Genomic DNA, 23,368 nt, shown 5'->3' with positions numbered 1-23,368 from the left:
AAGGAATAAGAGGTTGGGATTAGGTGCAAGAATGTTTGACTCCTTTAAAATATGGAATTCCTTGGGCGAATTGAAGACGAAGCGTGAAGGACAAATAATTTATTTCTCAAAGCTGCTCAAAGCTCTCATCGCAGGGGAGCCACTTGCGGCTTTGGAAATTGTTGGAAATGGTAAATGTCGCTCGCTGGCTGAGAGTGTGTTGGTGGTCGGTGAAGTACTGTTTATTATCCGTTATTTTCCCGTGATAAATCACTAAATCATTGGTGATTCTACTTTGTGCTGGATCACAAAAAGTAGAACAATCCCCCGATTTCAGTTCTCCCGGCAGTGTTCCAAGTGCCGCAAAGAAGCTGTGTGTTTACCTGTGCCGTTGCGCAAAATATGCAATAGTTTACTCATCCGTGTACTTCACGGAGATTAATAGCGATGACCGGTGTCCAGTACTTGGATGTGCTTCGCGTTTAGGGCAGTACCAAACGCGCAGACAGCCTGTGGTTTGTTGCGCGTAATCTAGTTGGGAAGGCAGAGAGAATGTGGACTAGATCTTAAGATAGAAAAGGGTTTAAATATTGAAATTTTAGAAGCTAGTGTCGCCATTTTAGTGTATATAATATATAGAATCGCGTACTCGTCGTGCCTGCAAAGAAATGTGCGATCCTTCGAGGTGGACCACTCCCTAGTTTCGATTTCCGGTGGTGTTGTGCTTGGTTGTGGTGGAAGTGTAAGCTGGAACGTTGGATCGCAGAGAGCCGCCTCCTGGCTGCTGCACCCTGAGACTGGTTCAGAGAATGGGTGCCTTGATAAGCAGCTTTTTTCAGACAGGAGGCCACCTACTGTCATCGAGCGTGTCTGATAATACGCGCAGGCTTGTGCTGGCGCTACTCGAAGAGATGCGCAGCAAGGAAGCAACACACATTCACTGGTCAGCCATCGAAAGTTACCTAGTGCAAATACCAAAAGTAAGTATTGAGAAAAAAAAAGCATATTATCGACCGTGTGTCAGATAGAATCTTTGCTGTCCTCTCTTTGTTCCCCATTCTCAGGGTTTCCAATATTCCGCGTGTCACTCATAGATAGCACCGCACTTTGGTTATTTGTCCATTACCGCTCAAGGCAAACGTGCATTAGAAAACGAAGGCTAGTACATACCATAATAAAATAATTAAATAAGGTATTATAAAGTATAAATAAAGTAATAAAATAAAGTAATTGGAGTAGACGTCGGATTTATTTACTGTAGAGGGCATGTTTAATGGAAATGAAATGACAAAATCGTCACATGTCTGCTCATGAAGGCAACAATCTCTCCCACGTACCTTTCTGCCTTTCTGTAACCTTCCTTCTCTTCTGTGTATGGTATCCCCTCGGATTAAACATTTGCTTTTTACCGTCACACTCGTAAGAAACGTTACAGTTTTAGTGACTGCGGCAGATTGTGCAATAAATAACGTGCTCCCGTGCAAGAACGATGAGCAATTTTCGTGTGAATGATGTACGGATGCAACGTCCGTAGTGGACAAACTTTCAGTGAGGAATGAGGCCTCGTCATACCAGGAGTTGGAGCCTCCACAATCACACTTGCACTGCTCATTTTTAGGGTGTTTTTGTAAACGAAATTGTGCGGTGACGAGACATCTTAGAGCGAAAATGCTCTTCATGATGGTCCCTAGCAGACTGCTCGATGAACGAAGTGAAGTAAGTTATTTGATTGCTCCTCGATGCACCTAAACTCCAGAGCTCCCCTCTTTGTACTTTTTTGTTTCATTACAAGAGATGGAACAAGACGTGTTCCTCTTGGAACACTATAGCACTATAGTGCTGCTCTAACCACGACCTGCTAGATTATAAAGACCATTCCGCACGATCTGCTAGGGGCGCTACTCATTGGCCCGCGACATCTACATCGCGATTGAACGATGGAAATTTGAATTTTGAACGTGCAGAAGCGGACGTACAACTACCATAGCAGACGACAGCAACGACTCCTGTGAGAACGCGTAGACTGATGATGATAATCAGCTCTAGAATGAAACATCTTCCGCGGGACATCCACCACTTGTGCAAAAATACTAAGCTAACCGTGTATTCACGCGAGCGACATTTCCCCAGAAGCGGAAGATGCGTAAAGCGTCATAGATTTCTGCTGTCACGTGAGCGCGAGCGCTCAGCGTCGTGTCTTCACGTACACCGCCAACCCTGGGGAATATCCCATATTCCCACAAGATATTCCCACAAGATATTCCGTATATCAGCCACAAGATATTCCGTAGCAGACGACAGGAAAACACGCTGGCGGCGGCGTCTGCTAAGCGTCGTCTGCTAAATGCGCAGTACGCCACTCCCGGTATTCCGCCCCTTGTGAATGCTCAACGCAACATGGGACGGAACTTCGGCACTGTAGGCAGTGTTTTCGCTTTTTCTTCCGCTAGAATCTTCCGCGAGTATGTCGCTCATGTGAACGCACGGTAAGCTGAAGTACGAAGTATTGCAGAAATTGAGTAAGCAACAACTAGGCCGACGAGTAGCGCCACCACCAGGTTCTAAATGCGGCGCTGCGAAGGGGTGCCTATGACACGATCGTTATAATCTAGTAGGTCATGGTTGTAACTTCTAGACTGTACGTTAGCACTGGTGGCCCGTCTTCAATGTCTTGAACGAATCTCGTCTTCCAGGGGGAAAATATTCTCTCTGTGGTGGGTCCTGACAATTACAACCTCCTGCAGAGGGCTATCAGCTTCAACTGCGTAGAGTTGGTACGATGGGTTCTCAGTCGAGGTTGCGACGTCAACCGGGGCGTCTGCAGTCTCCCTCTCCACATTGCCGCCTTGCAAGGAAACGAAGAAATCGTGGAACTGCTGCTCAAGCACGGGGCTAGGGTTGACTCGGAAGCGCGCATGTGTTTTCCAGGACCACACAACCAGGTAGCTGCCACCATTATCGTCACCAACAAGATGCATGAGATGCTCATGTTATGGTGGTGTAGAGGAATAAATGCGGTGGAAACTTTGCTATCAGTATTTTCGGAGGATAATGCTATTGCTAGGACAGCTAGGCAGCTAATGTCCCTATTGTTCTATCTGTTTACTTAGACCCTTGTGGTTTCGAGCTGAATTATTTTCAAAATTGGGTTTTATGTGAGCAGCTTTAAAATGGAGCAGTATCAGGTGAGGTCATGTGAAAGAGCAGATATTCGGGTGGAAATAAAAATAAATATGAAAGCAATATGGCAAGAGATAGCATAGAGTGTTAAGTAGTTTTAAGTAGTAGTTAGTGATCATTCGTGCCTGTACGAGTGCCTGAATTTGGCCCTTGACAAGTTCAGTTGCTCACGTTTTAGCTAAAGTGTTTTAGTTACGTTTTACCTGCACCTAAAGGTTTACCTAACGTTTTTGTCAGACTTATTCCTAAAACATGAGACTCCGTTTTTACTCTTTCAGCATTCAAGTAGGAAATGTACAGGGTAGCTGTCTATAAAAGTTTACCCACGCGTGGAACTCTAATTGGTATGTTTCATCGTGGTAAATTTCAAACCGCAACATCGCGATCCAAATTTCCGACAGAAAACCTCCAAATCCCTACGGGAAAGCAATCGAGGTGGAAGCCACATCGGAAAAACTTTTATGCGTAGCTACGCTGTACATAAAAAGAAAAGGTGTAGAATATTTAGCCAGAAACCCTTAACACAAATGGAATCTCCCCTTTAGGTTTGCGAACTCTGCAGCTATGTCGGAGCAAGCGCTTCCACGGACCGATATTCCGAACGGCTCCAATCCGCCGAGTACTACGCTATCGACGGCGACCACGCCAACATTCTCGAACTCCTCCTAGCGCAAGGCGAGGACAGCTGGTTACCCTGGCAACAGAAGCGCCCTCTACTCCACCTCGCCTGCGAGCGCGGCGCCTGGAACTGCGTTCGCTTTCTCGTCGCGGAACGATCGGAAGAGCTCAACCAATGTTATGACGAGTACTACCCCATACACCAGGCGGCGCTGCAGGACAAGAAGTTCCTGGAACTCCTAATTCAATGTGGTGCAGAGGTGACGGCACGCACGACGACCCAACAGCTGACTGTGTTGCACGTCGTCCTTCTCCTTAGCAAGAAGTCTGCGGATGAAACTCTTTCTGTTCTCCGTGTGCTTCAAGAACATGGATGCCGCGACCTCATCAACGAGCCTGACAGCTTGGGCAACACGCCATTACACGTCCTCATCGTCCGCTACATGATCGAAGAGTCCCGCTACGGTTACCAGGATCCAAGGCCGTGGACGAAATGGGACATGTTGCACCTGGTGCGGTACCTACTTCAAAACGGGGCGGGCCCCAGCATAAATAGGCAAGGCAATAGTGCGTTGGCATGCGTGTTGAGGCACGTCAGGGACTGGGAGTTCCGTTACGAGCTGTTGGACATGTTGCTCCAAAGCGGTGGAGATCCAAACTGTGTGGGGAGAGACGGTTCTGCGCCGTTGATGGTGTGTTTGGTGCCGCTGATCAACAAGGATCCCCTGCATTGTCTGTCGCATACTAAGAAGGTTAGTTGGAAGTTTGCTCCACGAAAGCAGGCTTGCTCAAAATCTGTTCTGAGGTGCCGCCGTTCACGCTTGAAAGGTGCCTTTTATCTTGGAAACGTGCTGGTACACGTTGGGACCCTCAGACACGGATTAACTAAACGTAAAATCGGATTAGCGTATCGTAGCTGGTTATTATTAGAGCCTGAAGTTTTAGGGTTTTACCCGGTTCTTCCCCGAATTGAAGGTATAGCCTCTTTCGGGTGAAACCCGATTTTTACCCGGGAAACTGCCCTCACTGGGATGTCTGTAGGAATGCACTGTCTGGGATGTCTGGGATGTCTGTAGGCGTGAATATAGTGCACACGTTTATTTACCCGATTTTTACCCCCCGAATTTAGAAAAAAATATTTCCTGAAAACTTGAGGCTCTAGTTATTATAAGTTTTGTGGTTTGACTGCAGCCTAGTTCTTTATCTTGTCCCCAGGTGTTCTACCTCAATTCAGTCCGTCTCCTGTGCCGGCACGGTGCCAACCCCAATTGCCGCTCCAGGAGCAACCTGACACCGTTGCACGTGCTCGTGTTTACCGCCAGCGAGTACATTACACTGAACCGTGAGAATGACAAAGAGAGCGCGTTTGCGTTCATTAGCCAGCTGCTGACAATCCTGCTGCAGCACGGACTGGACCCCAACGCCCACCTCTCGCAGCGTACCCAGCACATCCTCCTCGCGCTGCTAGATTTGGTCCAGAATGCCAGGCAGCCGACAGATCTGGACTATGTGTGTGCGCTCACACTAGCTCTGCTGGTTCATGGAGCAGACCCAAATGTCCAAATCAGCTCATCCGAGCCCATCATCTGCCATTCGCAGAGTTCCGTCTTTCTGAAGAAAGCGTCCAACCAGGTGAGTGTACTCTCTTAGTCCCTTTGTACTATGAAGTTTTCTTGTTAGATGTACCGTGGGATATGCGGCCGGGCTGACATACTCTGCCACGAGAGCAGCATGGATACCATGGGATATGCGGCCGGGCTGCTGTATGACTAATTAACTACCGTAATTATGTTGCTGATATTTACTTTTGCGGAACTGTTGGCTCTGTCGACATACCCTCCATCCTGCGCAAGAAAAAAACAAAACCATGCAAAAATCACACCTTTTGTCCTTATCGTCAGTCGCCAGCCACTGAGGGTTGTGCGGCACGGCCCTCGCTCGGAATAAAGCTGTGTTGCTTCTTCCCCTTCGCTGCAATAAAGGCGGAGCCGAGAGTTCCTCAAATGGAAATTTCATCGAGCATACTTCGCCCAGCAACGGATTTTCGCCTGTCAAATGTTTGTAGAACTCTCGTGAAAAAATGTGATTTTGATTAGAATAGAGTGTTACAGTCATAGACTTCCGAATTCAGCGAGAAGAATGCTGCCTTTGCTCGGCAATTTTTCGAGTTTAATTACGCGGATTAGCTTAATTAATAGGTGACACGTATGCAGACGGCCTCAATCTGTGACATTCCAAGTAATTTTATCGTTTTTTGGAGTAAAACCTATTTTTAGGAATTGAGTGACATCCTATCGTGGAATACTAGTGCTGGTATGGCGGAGCTGAGCACTTATAAACACATTCTACGTGTAGCTAAAGAGCTTCGGCTAAATTTCTTCCTTCTAAGATTTTCATTACTATCATTGTTTTTACCCAACCAGACACACTCGTGTCGAAGATGTTCACGTTCACTGGCTTTGCACTGGGCTTTCAGTGGTGAGTCCTTCACCCTGACTGAAGGATATGATGTTCCACGTGACTTACATATACGTGACGTGACGGATATAAATTTGCTAAATTTTGCTATGCAAAAGAGCCAAAACCAGAACTACGCGGCGGCGTACCCAGAGGGGGGGGGGGGGGGCAAGGAGGGCCAAGAGAGCATGCAAAGCACAGGCAGGGCATAGTTTCAAACATATTGCGCATTCCAGTTATGTTGGGCACTGACTGTACATGAACATGACATCAAAGTTTCCTCCCACTTCAGGTGCTGTGCTACTTCATCCAGCTGGTGAACACCAAGACAGAACTACTGGCCGACAGGGAGGAACGCTTTGCCCGCTTCATCCGACTATACTACAACACCATGGAGCACCGTATCCTGTATGGTTGCCTCAAGGGGGCGCTGGCCAATGTGGCCATGGTGCCTCTCCACACCAAGGTTGCCAGAGTGTTGCGCAACTTGTACTCTCAACCGCGATCCCTGAAGCAGATCGCGCGCGTTGGCATCTACAAGGCGCTGGGACGCCGAGTGGCAGTGACTGTGAACAAGTTGAACCTACCGGGACCCCTAAAGGAATATCTTCTATTTGAGTGGACTCCTTAAAAGGCTCTTAATATTTTGTGAGTCTTGGAACGACGTCACAAATTGTGTCCTCAGATATTAGCTGTCTCGGATTCGTCGAAAAGTGCAAGACAGGTGCTGCCTACGTGAAAGGTGGATAGAGAGATTCCTCTGCGTCGTCTTATTGACTCGAAGAGAGGAACTGGCATATCTCCACAAAACTGATTGATGATAAAACATTGCTGGCAAGCATCACATTGCGCAGCTACCCTACTTAAGTCGTCCGATTTACGGTGCACGGAACACCGCGTGGACTTCGGGGAGAGGTGCTGCACTTTTATGAACTTCTACTGCAGTCCCCAGCACCTTCACCAGTCGAATGGTTGAGTGTAGTGCAAAGGCTGCACCTGCGCAGTCTGCACTAGTTCGCAAAGTGCGACTCAATCAAAGACAGCTACTGTCTGAAAGGTCATAGAGATACTTGTGAGGTTTGAGTGTGACTTGTGTCCTGATTCCCAAAGACGTTGGAACAATGCATTTGGTACACATACAGGCTTTCTAGTGGCACGTGTTACTGTGTCAACAGTCTTCTTCCGATACATCGGGGTGTGATTGCACTCCCAGTTGCGCATTATATAATATAATATGGTGGTAAGCTTCTGTTGATTTGACTTTGAAGGGATCGCAAAATTTATTTTAAACATTGCTGGAAAGCTACGCAACTTCGGGTCAGTTTTATTTGCTAAAGTAGCCAACAATTGCGAGTTGTAGTACGCATTCGAGCATGTATGTCGAGACACAGAAGAATGCAGTGGCCACGCTTTCGTGCACGCACATTCGTTGGAACACTTTTGCCACAGGAGAAGAGTGAGGGAAATAAGTACCTTCTATATACAGAAAAAATACTACTTGTAAGACACATGCTACGTACAATGCATTATGATTCCATACACGTTAAACGGCTTCAACATACAGCATTTCGTTGATTAGGCAACGACTAGTCTTCCTTTGCGCGTATATCGGTAATGGAAATACCATATTTATTCCGATAATTTGCGATGCCCAGGGTATCCAGCCCAGCACCTCTCAGCGACTAAGATTGGTTTCTGCTTCCCACATAGGTGACCCCCTTCACAATAATGTCAGTGCCACGCCGTTTTTTTCCCCCCCTCGTGAAGCAACTGTGGCTGGCAGCAGTGTGCAGATGTGGGCAAGTGGAGAGAGGACAGCAGGAAGGGGAGAGGGAGACAAAGGGGGGAGGGAGAGGTTAGTATGCATCCTGGGCTGACTTCAGGGGGAACCGTGCCGACATTAGTCTGGAGAGCCCGCTGGAAACACAACCGACAGCACCGTGCCACGTCCCAGTCTCGGCGTGGAAGGCAGTCATCCCAACTGCTCCGCCACGTGAGCCGGTATAACCTGAGCTTTAGCAGATGCAGAGTGCTTTCCCCGCGCAATTTAAATGCCTCGGAGAATCGAAAACAAAAATGAGCTAACCAAAGTCAAATTAATGGAAGTTTACCCACTTTTTGTTTCTTCCTTGACACCGCGAGTAAGTTACCATAATTTTTGTCGCTGCTCGAATTCTAGTCTTTCTCTTCGTTGCACGAAGTACATAAATTTTCTTTATCTTGAAAGTGATAAAAGAATGTGGTACAAATGCTTTTGTTCAAACTGTGGGCAAATTTTTCTATCGGAGTGTATCGCTGTACGTCGGGAATGCTTTCCGTCGGAAGAGAGTTTATGGCGCGTGTCAAGATCTCACAATTTTTGTTCATTTTGAGCTTTTTCAGTGTGCGTCGAACAAATTTCTTATAGTGTTACGTTTCCGAAAGAAAAGAAAAAAAGTCGCTATAATTTATGTGACCATATTGCTCCGTCCCCAAGGCGGGACGTTTGTGTGGGTCTGCTTGTCAGTCAACAAATCAAATACAGTTTACTTCGCCTATACCGAATGCTGTTATCTTTAATCAATTTCCCCTTTGTATTTAAAAAAAAAAATTTTTTTGCATATTACATACTGGTTTGACACACACATCATATACTTCGACCAGAATGTATGCTGTTTAGTGTGGCTCCATACTTGTATAATCGGTGACAACATAAGTCATACACTTGACACCGCCCCCACACAAGAATCGCTCCGCGCACTGGGGACTAGGGGGGGAGAGAGAGCCGGCACTACATCACGAAGCGGAGGCATCGTGCAAAGGTGGGTAGCCAATCGCAGGAGCCTTCCACGGATGAGTGGGCGGTCCCAATTGTAGGACTTAAGTTGTCACTGACTGTAGGTATGAACGGAAAATCATGGCCCAAATCTGCTGAACTTGCACATCCATTTTGTCATTATAGGCGGTGGCGCAAAAATTACTCGCGTATTAAGACCGTGTTCCACCAGGGTAGCTCCATGAAAGATGTTCATGTTCAGCTCCATTAGCAATGCGCACACAAGCAATTTTTGCTTTCCACGAAGTATTAACTAGTTGCTCATTACCCAACATCATAATTAGGGCCTGACTTTTTCGGGTTTTATTTTTGGCCAAATTCGGGGGGTAAATATCAGGCGATATTTTTCATTGGAAAATTCGGGTTAAATCCCATTACGGCATATTCTGTCGTCAGGAATTCGGGTGTATTCGGGTGATTTTTTATTGTTTAATAAAAATTTGTCTTAACGTGGAACTAATGTTTAGCAATGTTATCAAACTTTATTTTAATGCACACTTATGAGTGTGCCACGCGACCCGGATGTTTTCGGGTAGATTCGGGTTAAACCCAAATTTTACAGATTTCGTTCGGGGGGTAAATATCGGGCGGATACGGGTTTAACCCTAAAAAGTCAGGCCCTAATCATAATGTTCCATTGGCTTGATCGTGGCAAAAATGCGAGCCAAGACAGAGACACCTAGAAGTCGAGAACCCTTTCGGGTTTCGTTACAGCAAAAAGGCGGGATGAAACACCATGCAGGACGCTGGGACAGCAGAACCGTGACCGCAGGGTCCTGTCTTGCCTAAATCGGGATGTCTGGTCGGATCAGCTATAATACACGAGGATGCGCATTATCTTTTTTTTTCTTCTTCTTCTTCTTAAGGAGCATGACATGCACCGCAAACACACATTCATTTATCACGTAATGTGAATGTACCACCTTAGAGTGCTGTCACACAAAATATTTCCTTTGGGAAGTGCGCATTTCCCGAGAAAATATTTGTATAAGAGTGTGGCAGCGATCTCTCCCAGCTACTCCTTGTGTATTGCGACGTCGGATCATCGAGCACTTTTATTGGCTGCGGAGAATCGTCCGCTACTGTAAGGGAGGGAGGCAACTGGTCGAGTGCTCTGCTTCAGACGCCGCCATATACAAGTATACGCCGCATGTACGAAGAAACATTTGCCCAGAATTTTTAAACAATGTATCCAAGCACTGGGAAAAGAGACCGATATTCGAACCATTGGAGTGATCAGTTGCGTGCGGATTTTTAATGGCTCCGACTAGCCAACAAGAATCTAGTCAACAGTACGGCTGAGCGCCATCTTCCACTAAAGACGTACATCCCTACGAATAGGAAAACCTTGCGTAGAAAACACTTTTTTTGTGCTTACGAATTTTACGACCACCTACGTTAATGCCCCTGGTAGCTTCCAAACACAGCGGCCACCCATTGGGCAAGAGTGTTTCATGTGTGTGGCTCAAACAGAAAAATCGTTGTATATATGTGTGTTATGGCGACACATTTTTGCAGGTGGGTATCGTTGACATTTTTTAGCGCATTTATCGATCGAATGAATGTGCACACCACATACTACGTCTGCTTGCAGCTGAGGAGCACGTTGTTGTGTGCACCGAGGCTGACGCCTTCGAAGACACCGCTTCATTTGTCGTCCACGCAATGTTTATTATCCAAACTCACTTTAAATTACATTTTATTTGTACATCTTTTAGTACAAACAAGAATGTGTGTGCCTGATATGCTTCCGCTTTAAAATAAAGTCGCGAGAGATTGTTGGAAACGAGAAATAAAACTGCCGAAATGTTTCTTCGCACCTATTTTTTTCGGTAAGATGTTTAAGTGCGTAAAACAGAAAATGACAGTAAACGTTACAGGTTATGATGATTGGGGAATGACATGCAAGTAATAAACACCTCATTAAGCCAGACACACACACGCACGGCGTTGTTGCTCCCAAACTCTCTTTTCCGCGAATACTTTTATTTCCAGATCCCAGTTGCACCACTTCAACTCGGGGCTGCTCTGTATCTTACATCTGTATAAGGCCTTCGAAAGTAATGTCTAAAAAAAAGTAGACATTTTAAAATGCTACCAGCTTCGTGTGGACAAAGGAAAATCACATGCATAAGGCACACTGTCATTACAAAATAAAGTCGTCACGCTGCCAAATTTACATGCAAATTTAGCAAACGTGAAACCACATCGAAAGGTTGCTGTGGCACTCCAAATACGTCCATGGACTTCAAAAATGAAATTCATAGAAAATTATAAAAGTCTATTCAAAACTGAACTAACAAATATCCACTTGGAAGTTGTGCTCAAAACACTTTGGAACGCAGTTTGTAGCAAATAGGAAAGTCTTCTATCACAACAGTTGTCCTAAGAAAGTTTAAAACCTAACACCCGAGGGCATCTTTCAGTAGATGGGCCACACTGGTCGATGCGTCATCCTCCTCCTCTGAAAAGTAAATCGCCGCTTACCACCAATAGCAAGGTTCCATTTGTAGTTACACAATGAAAACACACATACATTACTGCATGTACTCAATTTACATTCTCGCCACAATTGCACGGATCGCGTGCGCTTCAGATATTCGGATAAGATTGTAAGCATAATGTGCTCGTGATACTTGTTAATTTGATGTGAGACATGTCAGATGCCAAGAGGTAATATCCATGCCAATACCAATAGAGTCGCCGACCGACAATTCCGACTCAAAAAATTCGGACTTCCCAATTTTTTCGGACAGAACTGTTGGCACCGTCAAACGCCCCATAGAACCAATGTATTTCTGCGTCCAGTAACTCTGACCGTTCCTCGCAAGACATGCTCGATTATTCGTACTCATCTCACTTCATACTAGTACCTGCATAGTTTTGGAGATTTAATGTCTCCCGTGCTCCAGAAATATGGCAGAAAAATGTACTCCTGCGCTCGATATATTGTTCCGCTGTTACGACATGAAGGCCATTCACCATTCCCAACATGACACATGCGAAAAGGCAGCGCCTATTTACACACAAATAATTAGTTAAATATAAATAAATTAACAAATAATAATAATAATTATTTATATAGTATTAGATGTTATACATGTATAGTATTAAATAACAAATAATTAATTATATTTTTATTAAATTAATTAATGAACAATTAAATTGACTAAATATTAATATTTAAATATATAAATAGAGTGTTTAGTAGAGGCGAAGGCGCAAATTCATCGACGATCGACACTAACGTGACATCGCCATTTGACACTTCAGCACCGTTAGCATCAACGTCGTCTTCGGCACTGACACCGTAAGAAATAAAGGTAAAAAAACGACGGCAGCGACGAAGACGTCGTTGATGCACCCCTGTCCACAGTGGCAATCCTTGCTGTGGCGACGACACTGATGATGGACTCGCTGAAATTTGCCGCAATATTTTTGTTGCGCATTCGTGCAGCAAAGCAGACATGTACAGATTCTTTTTTAAGCCACTTTGAATGTTCTGCGTGAAGGCTTTTGAAATAAAGCAGATTCATGCCATTCACTAAAAATTCGGACTGATTTCGTGGCTCCTAGCAGTCCAAAAAATCGGTCAGCGACTGTACTCTTGTCAAGCCATGTTCAGATACAAATTGCTGCGGCATTGTGCAGCTCAGGAACTACAGTCGAGCCCGTTTATAACAATATTGACGGGAACATAAAATCAGATCGTCGTATCAGAGTTATCGCCAGATACGAACGTTCACGAAATCATGGGTCGGGATTGCGTCGACGAAGTAGAACGGCACAAGTTGAATGCCACTGTACATGCATGTTTGTTGAGAGCGCAGAAACATTTTATTTAGCTCTAAATTGACACAGCTTTGTGTGGAAAGCTTCTCCAAACGGCAACATAACCGCCGATATCACTGAGGTTCCGCACATTTTGAGATAGAAGATTTCATCCAATGCTCGTCATCCAGTGCCGTAGTCGTCACTCTCACGATCGGAACTACACTGTCAGTGTACGCGAGAAGATGCTTTCACAGCAATCGTTTTATCAATGTCTCGTTTATATGCACTTCAATAGGTGAGCTGAATGGAACCAGTGATGTGATCGTAATATCGGAGTTATCGTTATATCTAAGATCCGAATAAACGGGCTCGACTGTATCAGAGTAGAGAGCGTGTAGAAAGTGTGTTGCGCTGCAGGCAACGTAGGCTCGTGCTTACTGGAATCTCCCGTAACGTCCTTCTCCAATTTTAGCTTGTCTCGTGCGACTGACAGGATCCCTTCTTCTATGGTGTCCTTGCTGACAAGCTTCACCACCTGCACCTCTCTGCAATTTTAACGCAAATTATGAGCTTCAAGTGCGCAGCGAAATATACAGTAGGCGGTCGTTAATTCAAACCCCGAGGGACCGCTGAATTTTGTTTGAATTATCAAAAGTTTGAATTAGCAACATTTTGCCTACATTTATGCTGAATGACACAGACACACATACACAAACACACACACAAAAAAAAGCAGATGGAAAGGGAACAATGTGACGACTGCTACAAGCCACGCTCTCGTGCATTCTGACAACCCACTTGCTCTGTCCCATCCGGTGGCAGCGGTCCTCCGCCTGCTTGTCGTTGTAGGGGTTGAAGTCGAGGTCGTGGAGGATGACGACATTTGCGGAGGTCAGGTTGATACCTAGACCACCAGCTCGCGTCGACAGCAGGAAGGCGAGGATGCTGTCATCTTTGTTGAACTTGTCTATCAGGTCTTGCCTGTAACGAGTGACTGTGTTTTGTTAACCGTTCTAAACCTGGAACGCAAAAACTCTGATATGCTTAGGAGCATCCCAAGTGAGAGGCTGTTAATGATAATTGGTTATGATCAAGACAGCTATCATCATGAGAGCCACAGCCAGTCTGTGGGTTCTTCAGCGGCCTTCGTGGAGGACGACGTGTCCTCATCATTGGGATCTGCAGGTGAACACACCGCAAACTTATCCACCGAGGCTTTTCAGGAGATTTCAATGTCACCAGGTTATACCGGGGTTATGCCGGACTCATGCAGAAGACAGTTATTTGCATCACATGACATACCATGTGCCTCTGAGAATCCACTGAGGCTTTTCAGGAGATTTCAATGTCACCAGGTTAAACCGGGGTTATGCCGGGGATATGCCGGACTCATGCAGAAGACAGTTGTTTGCATCACATGACATACCATGTGCCTTTGAGAATCCACTGAGGCTTTTCAGGAGATTTCAATGTCACCAGGTTATACCGGGGTTATGCCGGGGATATGCCAGACTCATGCAGAAGACAGTTGTTTGCATCACATGACATACCATGTGCCTTTGAGAATCCACTGAGGCTTTTCGGGAGATTTCAATGTCACCAGGTTATACCGGGGTTATGCCGGGGATATGCCAGACTCATGCAGAAGACAGTTATTTGCATCACATGACATACCATGTGCCTCTGAGAACCAACACGAATAGAAAACTTCTTCCTCTGGTCCACAGTACAATGGGTGCGTCGATCAGAGTGTCACAGCACCCTTTCAAAATGACCACTACTTCGACTGACCTGTCCTGAACAGAGGTGCTGCCATCTAGGCGAAGCCACTTGTGCCGACGTATGTTGAGATATGCCTCGAGTATGTCCAACACCATGGTGAACTGGCTGAAGATGAGAACGCGGTTGCCCTGCCAGAACATCCACATTCATTGGGGGTCAGCACATTCATTTTCCCGGACTTGCCTTTCCAATCTGCTCTTTTAGCAGCAGGTCCAGTTCTATCAATTTCCCAGAGTCCAGGATTTTCTCATCTTCCAGCCTGAATGATCGCACACTCTGGAACCAGAAACCAACCTGTCATCACACTACGGAAAGGTGACGGCAGTGTTGCAAAATACACTCTCCGTTTTTCCACCCAATCCAGCATTCCAAATCTTCAGTTAAAGGCAAAAGCTCACATTTTTCCCCCAAAGTCTAAATTTAAAATACCCTAAAAGTAGGGATTTATGTGAGTTTCAAGATCATTCTTTCACAAAACGCTGAGCTTTCTGCTGAGCAGAAAGAAAGAAACATAGAAGGACACGGGGAACTTCCCTATGTCACGTGAGGATCGTGTCGGCTATCCGCAGCTGCTTTCTCAGACTGGTTTTGTAACGCTGATTGCGCAGCGAGAATACACCGTGGAGAGAAAATATTTTGCATCGTGGCTCATGATTGACAACTTGACGAACAAGACAGGGTTTCGAGCCACGTTAAACGTCACTTCGATGCTCCTTTAAGATGCATACCTCGTAGCGGTTGCAGAGCATGTGTAACTCAAAGTCGGACATGACCTCCATGTCTTCAAAAATGAGATCGGGGTTGGCATCACGATGTGTTGGTTCCTGAAAGAAGAACAATACATCCATCCCATATTTTTCTTTTTTTTTTTTCAGCCAGCACACAACGGGGCACTCACTTTCAGCATCAACTTTGCCATACACCTCAGCTTCTCTTCATCGTAGTAGTGCCTGAGCAGGAGCGGATGATTGGAGGCCCTCCGCAGCTTCATCAACATCCCGTCTGCCTTCTGCCTCTCTTTGAACTGTGTTGAAGATGGAGATGGAACGCTGTTCCTCGATTGACAGAAGTACACCTAACCTCTTTTGAGAGCGTCTCGACAATGCCCTTGTACAGGGTGCTCTGATGCGGTGTCATGACGCAGTGACGGACATCTTCGTGTTTCGACGGCAGCTGCTGCAGGACATCCTTCTTCAGTCGTCGCAGGACAAAAGGGCGCATGATCTGCTTGGCCTGCACCACACGTTCCTTCTCAAACTTGCTCTGATTTGATTCGTCTTTCTGTCAGAGATAAAAGAAAAACAGCTTTAATCCTGTCAACAGTACGTATATTTTGTTTCTCTTCTTATGTTGTGTGAGCACTGCAAAGTGACCGTGAGCGTAGATGGAGTATGCGTCGGCCTCGGGGAAAACCCGGACAGCACGGCCAACGGAAGAATCGCTGGGTACGGGACGCACTTACGGCTGCGGATGAGAACATTAACTTGATCTGGTCGGTTTTCTTTTGGAACATGGTTGGCATGACAAAGCTGAGCAAAGACATCAGTTCCACCAGGTTGTTCTGAAGCGGTGTTCCGGTGAGCAAAATTTTCCGTTGAGCCTGCATCGACATCAACATTATCTTATCCCGGCGTCTATACTAGCAATTCCACAGTGAGTCTCACATTGATTTTCATCAGGTTCCCATAACGCTGAGAAGCCATGTTCTTCAGCATGTGTGCCTCATCGAAGATGACGTACTTGAATGAGAGTTTCTTGAAGAGACTCCTGTCCTCTGCGTTGCTGGCAACCATGTGGTACCTGTAGCATCACCGTAGCGCGTCACCTTAACAATAGGAAGAGCGGCTCCGGGATTCACTCACGTGGCCAGAAGGACGTTGAAGTCTCCCACCTCACCGTCGAGGATCTGGTACCTGAGGTCCCGGCGGTCCTCTTGACTGCCGTGGTACACGAGCAACGTCAGTGACGGGCACCACAGTTCAAATTCCCGCATCCAATTCTCTGATAAGAATGGTAATGATCATTTATGACTTTTTATCAAATTGTGCAAGTTTTTAATTTTTAATTAATTGCTCAATGACGACAGTAATAATGATTTTCTGTTGGAGGACCAGATGCTTGTAGAAGACGCTTAAAACAGAACTTCACCACATAACACACTGTAGGTCAACAATTGTACGGAACGATACCATTATCGGTCGTGGTTTGTGGAAGGGAGTACGCCCTTTTGTGACAATTAACGCGAGTGCACGAGTGTCACGTGAAGCCGTGCACCTCCCGTTTTTAACGAATCAGGTGAGAGAATGATGTTATTCATGATGCTATGCGGTGAAGTTCTATTTTTAAGAGTGAAGGGTGTGACCTCTAGTCGTGTACCTCCACTACCTATAGGAGCATCTTATCACTTCTTATAATAATTACGTAGCAACTTTATATTCGAGGACAGGACATTTATTTGTTCATTCATATTGCAGATTCAGTTGTGGGGTCCTAGCAGGTGTGGGCATTCTTACTAATCCACGAACAAAAAGCATCATAATCTTGAATGACGACAGCTTCCTCGGGCAACCTGTTCCAATCCCCCGCTGTGCGTCGCAAAAATGAAAACTTGCGAGCGTCAAACTTTTGATAACTGTACGTCTAGAGACATCGCACGATTCAGTCTCCTGGATCCTGCAACTCGTCGAGTTAAAAAATTTACAGTGTCACATTCAAGTTTGTGATGAAGAAGCAAATGCAAAAATTTTAGCCTCGCCCTACAATGACGCACAGCGAGAGTCTCAAGCTCACACTTAGGCAACAAATCATTAATTAATAATTAATCATTACACAACAAATCATTAATCAATTAACCATTAAACTAATAAATCATTAACCATTAATTAATTAATTAACCATTGAATTAATAACCATTAATCAATTAATAATTTGCAGACACTTCTCGTAGTTGTGTACCTCCGTGGTGCGATATCATGAGCCCTCAACGAAGCGGCTAATCAAGCGAAAAGGAAACACGTTATCACCTAGCGTCGAGGAAGGGACGACGACGACGTGAGGTCCATTTTCACCCTGTTGGTGGAGATAGGCCAAGAAGGCAATGGCCTGGATAGTCTTCCCGAGCCCCATCTCATCCGCGAGGATGCCATTGACCTCTTGCCTGTGCATCAATGCCAGCCAGTTGAGGCCAATTAGCTGGTAAGGAGCCAGCGTCATGCTGCAATCAGATTAGGACATTAGATAACGGAACACTAGGACGTGCTGCCTAAGATCCCACCTTTGGTTGAGTATCGAGGGCTGCACCTTGATGTAACCCTCGGAGTCCTGAGACTCGCCACGGACGAGGCTCGTGACGATATTCTCAATCTTGTCGGCGATGTCTTGGCAACGTTTCATCAGCCGCTTGACGACCCAGCGCGTGTGCAGCAGGTCCTTGGCACTATTGAGCAACGACGGTGCCAGGTTCTTGCGAGTCTCAAACTTTTGAACCTGGTTAAAGGGGCAGGGCGACGAACATTCTGGAAATTATTATGCCTGACGAAATAACGTAGCTCGCGATATCCAAATATGAAATTCTCTCGCTTCTAGCGAGCGTCTTTAAAGTGGGACTTCGCAACAAAATCACCCAAAGATTGTGACATAGCAGTAACCCTTGTGGTGTCAGGAACGCACATTCGAAATATCGCGTTCCCAAAGTGCGCAGATTTTATTCGAACGAATTATTCCGAAGTAAGCGCTTCGCCTCTATGAAGCAAGAGGGCGCTGCAAGCAACACTGCTAACGTCGTCCGGCATGGAAGAATGCGAGCTTCGTAGCAGACGAGAGTGCTGGGTGACGTCACAGTATCTCCCCCCGGGCGAACCGATGCGTGCTTTGCATTTTGCTTTCGGTTTGGTATTATCATCATTTACGAATTAATTACTGGCACAAAATGAATTCGAATGTTGCATTCGGTATCGAGGGAGCGGTCCGTGTTCGGTATGATGCTCATCTAATTTTTTTCGAATCCTCGCGAAGTCTCCTTTTAACACGAAACAATGCGTTGCCCGTAAGGTTTCAATTTTAATTTTCTCCAAAACTACGAGTGCAATTGGGACGAAAATTGTGACCTGTGAGTACTCAGGGCTCAGGCTATAGAGTAGACAAAATTTTCAGAGATTGCATCTCTACCGCTTTACACTACCTTTTAATATTCAATTGGGTAAATTGCTCCAAATAGTTACCCCAACAGTTTATGTGACACCATATGCCCAATTTGTTCTCTACAATGCATACGAGGTCATTCTAAGCATAGCGTTTGTTGCCATTGACTACAGAGATCCTTGCGGGCTCACCAGTTCCGACCAGTTCTTGTAGGGCCTGTTCTCAACGATGGCCTCCGCTTTCTTCTTGCTACAAGAGGGCACCGCCATCAACTCTGCGATCGTGGCGTCGTTGAAGAACTCGGTGACGGCCAGACGATTCTTGACTATGCTCACGCTGACGTTCTCGTCACCGTTGTCGCCGTCGCTGTCGTCGCCAGAATCGTAGATGCTCTCATTCTTGTAATCTCCATCGTCGTCGCTGTTGTCCAGGACGGTGATGCGTCTTTTCTTCTTGCCTTCATTCTTTCGAGACAGCACTGCACCTTCTCCCTCCGGCTTCAATGTTTTTTGCTGAAAGCATTTCGTTATTTCCGCTTAAGGCGCTACTCTGGACTAAAACAATTTACTTATTGGCATTTATTTATTTTACGGCAATTATTTTATTCCGTTACATAAAGCAGCGTCGCAGGTGCTCCACAGATACCGTATGTTACGTATTTCCATTAATTTTCTGCAACTCAAATCCATAATTTGACTTCAATTTTAACTTAACTTTAAATTTAATAATACTCTGTCCGCTCTTCAGCCAACGTTAAAGTGTGGCAAGAAAACAGAAAGCGACCTCAGAGGAACAAGGGCGGATGCATGTCGCGCTCATCGTTATACCTTACTTTTCAAAATTAGAAATTAATTGAGAGTGCAGTGGCCTCCATTAGGAAGGATTCTCAAGGGTCTACACACGGGGGTCGTACGTACGATGGATCGGATCCAGAAACTCCTTCTCTGTGAGGGATGGCTCTCAAAGAGAACATTTATCAGAAATCTATCAGATTTTTTACCACACTGCATTAGACGCAGGCGCAGTTCATGCTAAAAAAGGCATCGAGCGGCCGTCCGTCCGTCCGCCCCCTACAAGAGGCCTGACGTCACTTTCCCACTCCAAGGTTGCCAGTCCACCAACTGGGAAGATCACCTGCTTCTGACGTCACATGTAGTTTCTCTGTCGCGCCGGGATTGGTCAGGTCGTAGCAGCAACCTTTTTTTGGCCGCTGTTTTTAGTTAATATCTCCGTTATTTTAACCAATGCTCGGTTCGTGCTCCGCATGGTGAACGACCTGGAATGCTTCACATGTGCGTACGGAAGTTTTGAGCAACTCTTTTCTGGTTCCTTTAAGGCTATAAAGCTATTAAGGCTATAAGGCTATAAGGCTATAAGGCTATTAAGGCTATAGGAGGGAGAAAAAGATCCTATCTATCATGCAAGAAGTACAAGAGGTACGCACATACCACAATATAGATTAAAGGCCCCGTCTTTTCCGCAAAAATGCGCCAAATTCAGGTTGTATCGCAGATTCTGGGGGTTTGTACGGAGTTTTGCTCAACTACAAGTCTTAACTGGAGGAACTCTGGCTTGGTGCCAGAGATGGATGTACCCTTAACACCCTTTCCCAAACTACCTCATTGAAAGGGAAAGCAAAAGTGTACCACATTGGCAACACTGGTTGAGCTCATGTCTTTACTACATAAGTTTTGCTCCCATCTGCAATATCCCATCTGGCGCGTTCTTCACTGCCAAGTGTGCGATGATTAAATGTTCCCACTCGGGAACACAAGAGTGCAAAGGTTAGTATGGTACCGAAGAATTCTACGAAAACGCCCAATTGTTCTTCCGCTGTTACTGTGTTATGTTATACTGCTAAACCGCACAAAGTACCATGTGATGCTTAGCTACAACTGTATTTTGGATTTGTGTACACTCGATTTCTATGTCACGCAAGTTAATAAAGATTTTGTCTTCATACGTCTGCATCAGCCTAGACGCGCCAGCCATCGCCGCGGGAAACTGCAGAGTTTGTTATTTCCCGACGCACAATTTGAGATTTGCCGCAGCACAAAAAGCAGGCCCTTAAATATAAGCATTCACAAACATTGGCTAGTCAAGCCAAGCACCCACTGCCCCTTGTCTAGTCCGCCTTACCATGCCAAAGGTAGCTCCGCACGTCATTTACAATATGCTCCATATACTTACGGAACTCATCTTGTTAAATGTCTTGAACTTAGATTCCACTTTTGGCTTTGGAGGTGGCTTTTCCCTCGGGGACGAGGGGTAACTGCTGTTTCCGTCACCCTCTTCATCGAATACGACACCTCTAACGGCAGCCACAAAATTTGCAGACGACGACCTCCTCGCGTTGTTTGACTCGCCATGAGTGCTGGGTGGATTTTCCTTGAGGAAGTTGAACGTCTTGTCAATGTCCCAGTCCCACATGACAAGGGCATCTTGAATCTCCTGCATTCCACAAGGGCGCAGTTTTACACAATAGCTCCATTACCTTTTCATCTGTATTACAAAGTTAGCCTGCGAACAAAACTTTTGCTTCTGTGTTGTCGAGTAAAACCCCCACGCACGCAAACTAGCTTTCTGTGACCCGCGCACACAGTATCGGACACAGTATCATCTGTGTCCGATCTGTACTGTCCACGTCGTCCCCAAAAGACGCAGATGATACATCAGGACAGAACTGCGTAGGTGACATGACATCAACTTATTTTCTGCTTATAGAAACTTTGTTCACTACCTGTGTGCGCAACACAGGAGCTTACAAGCATTATCAGCAGTCATTTCAGCTGTGCGGGGTATCAAAGTTGCGGAACTGAACCCGAACGTCACATACTTAATGCTGATACGCGGCAAGAACAAAAATGTTGAATGGTTTTGCATCCGCAATGACTGTTCATACTGCAGGGTTTTACTGTGAACACCTTACCATCACGTCTGCCTTCTCGAACTGACTCATCAGTTGTCGGAGACACCGTTCTCGCTTCGTCAGACATGCCAACTCGTCGTCTGCCACTTTGGTACGCTTGAAGCTGCCGTCTGCCCCGTTGCTATCATCCGAGTCTATGGAGATGATCCTCCGCCTCTTCTTGGTTCCGTTGTGGATTAGCGGACTTTCGTCTCCCTCCGTTGTGAGCTGGATGTCACCGTTATGAGGTGACTTACTCTCTGAATCGCAGGTATGGCGGCTGTTTTCGCTGAAGCTATAACAAGAGTGCACGTCATATATAGGTGACCAAATATCACCTACACACTCACGTTGACTTATCTTCGGTATCATTATTTGCTTTTCCAAGTTGAGATTCGGGTGTTTCCGGTATCACAGTGGCTGTAACCAGGCAGAGCACAACTCGAAATGAAGTCACCTGCCGCGATAATTATAACAGAGTTCAACGGTCCCCAAAAACGTACCTTGAGTACCCGAAGGACTGTTATCGGAGTTCTCGTTGCACTTTTCATCCCGATCTTGATGCACTCTCTTTTGAAAGCGGAACTTTCGCAAGTGGTTAAGTAGGCTGGGTGAACCAGTGTCTGTGCTGTCCGAGTCCATGCTCGTCAAGGACATCAATCCTTTCAATACTGCGATTGACAACGAAAATAATCCACAAAGTCACTCTCGACAGCATCTTATACAGGAGACAGTGCAAGTCAAACGACCTGACATGCCGCGAACCCATGTCGGAGTGCATTGGCATTTCCACAGGTGGCAAAAATGAAAGAAACAAAACTATAAGTGACAGATGCTCTACTAGGCCTAACGTCCCGCTCAGTCACTGTTGTGAAACGTATTCGCTCCCGCTACTGGATACAAGGACATTGGTGTGTCTTACCTGCTTTCAGATGTGAAAGTCTTATCTCACGATGTCATAGTTATGATATCACAGAACAGTGAAAAGCGGCTCTCAGTTTGAACCACTTCAACCCCGACGTATCCGTGTGTCCCCCATCACGGCCGGTGTCCCGCGCAAAGTATTCAACACTAATTACGTAGATAATCATGTTAAGACATGTCAACGAAACAATTTTGACACGCTTAAAAATTACATATAGTGTAATATAGTGGACATATTGTAAAAAAAAAAAAAACTCGAGACAGAAAAATACGTGCCGAATTTTGCTTCTTTTCCTTCTGCGGAAAAACTGCAACTCTTATTGGTTGGTACGTCTTGTTTCTGGGCCGTCATAAAAACAATAATGCCAGAAGCGGGAAAGTTCATTGCTTTTCTTGCAATGCAGAGTGGTACCTTACTTTTCAAGCGTTTTTACATCACAAACAGCATGATGATGCGTAAGGATAATTCATGATCGATGGATTGGACGGAAAATGTGAACGGGCCATGAAGGGTTGTGGAAAACGAAACTAAGTGTGCAATATCACAGACTATACACAATTACAACATTTTTGAGGAAATACTTCGCGAAGAAAATAAATTACTTCAGACAAACTTACGTCCACAGCGGTTCTCCTATGAATAATTTGGTTCGTCAAAGCAGGCTTCACTGCATAACTACTTATCTTGCAGTGAAGCCACATGTGTAGGCGAAAGCGAGAGGTTGCAACCACGGCGAACTGCTGGTAAATTTTTCTTTAGTTTGAACAAGTCTAATAACAGTTTTTATTAC

General features: G+C 45.6%; 2 protein-coding genes across 2 annotated transcripts; one reads left to right on the top strand and one right to left on the bottom strand.

Annotated features, from left to right (window-relative positions):
• The first annotated feature begins 151 nt into the window (after positions 1-151).
• LOC135387812 (ankyrin-3-like) lies at positions 152-10,861 on the top strand. The gene is made up of 5 exons (XM_064616955.1): positions 152-959; positions 2,673-2,921; positions 3,705-4,529; positions 4,993-5,409; positions 6,527-10,861. The coding sequence occupies exons 1-5, from the start codon at positions 789-791 to the stop codon at positions 6,863-6,865; spliced, it is 2,001 nt and encodes a 666-aa protein (XP_064473025.1). The 5' UTR covers positions 152-788; the 3' UTR covers positions 6,866-10,861.
• Positions 10,696-22,738, bottom strand: LOC135387811 (SWI/SNF-related matrix-associated actin-dependent regulator of chromatin subfamily A containing DEAD/H box 1-like). Its single transcript, XM_064616954.1, has 19 exons — positions 22,576-22,738; positions 22,157-22,324; positions 22,004-22,073; positions 21,675-21,948; positions 20,936-21,196; positions 18,937-19,257; positions 17,880-18,091; positions 17,629-17,819; positions 16,468-16,606; positions 16,270-16,405; positions 16,068-16,205; positions 15,686-15,886; positions 15,504-15,629; positions 15,334-15,429; positions 14,789-14,881; positions 14,615-14,733; positions 13,622-13,804; positions 13,262-13,368; positions 10,696-11,513 (listed from the first exon to the last, which is right to left on the bottom strand). Exons 2-19 carry the CDS (start codon positions 22,308-22,310, stop codon positions 11,452-11,454), a joined length of 2,883 nt encoding a protein of 960 aa, XP_064473024.1. The 5' UTR covers positions 22,311-22,324; positions 22,576-22,738; the 3' UTR covers positions 10,696-11,451.
• Between the last annotated feature and the right edge of the window lie 630 nt (positions 22,739-23,368).

This window comes from Ornithodoros turicata, chromosome 3, assembly GCF_037126465.1.
Source record: "Ornithodoros turicata isolate Travis chromosome 3, ASM3712646v1, whole genome shotgun sequence".
Classification (NCBI taxonomy): Eukaryota; Metazoa; Arthropoda; class Arachnida; order Ixodida; family Argasidae; genus Ornithodoros; species Ornithodoros turicata.
The sequence above is the reverse complement of the archived record's forward strand: the minus strand, read 5'-3'. Positions and strand labels throughout refer to the sequence as shown.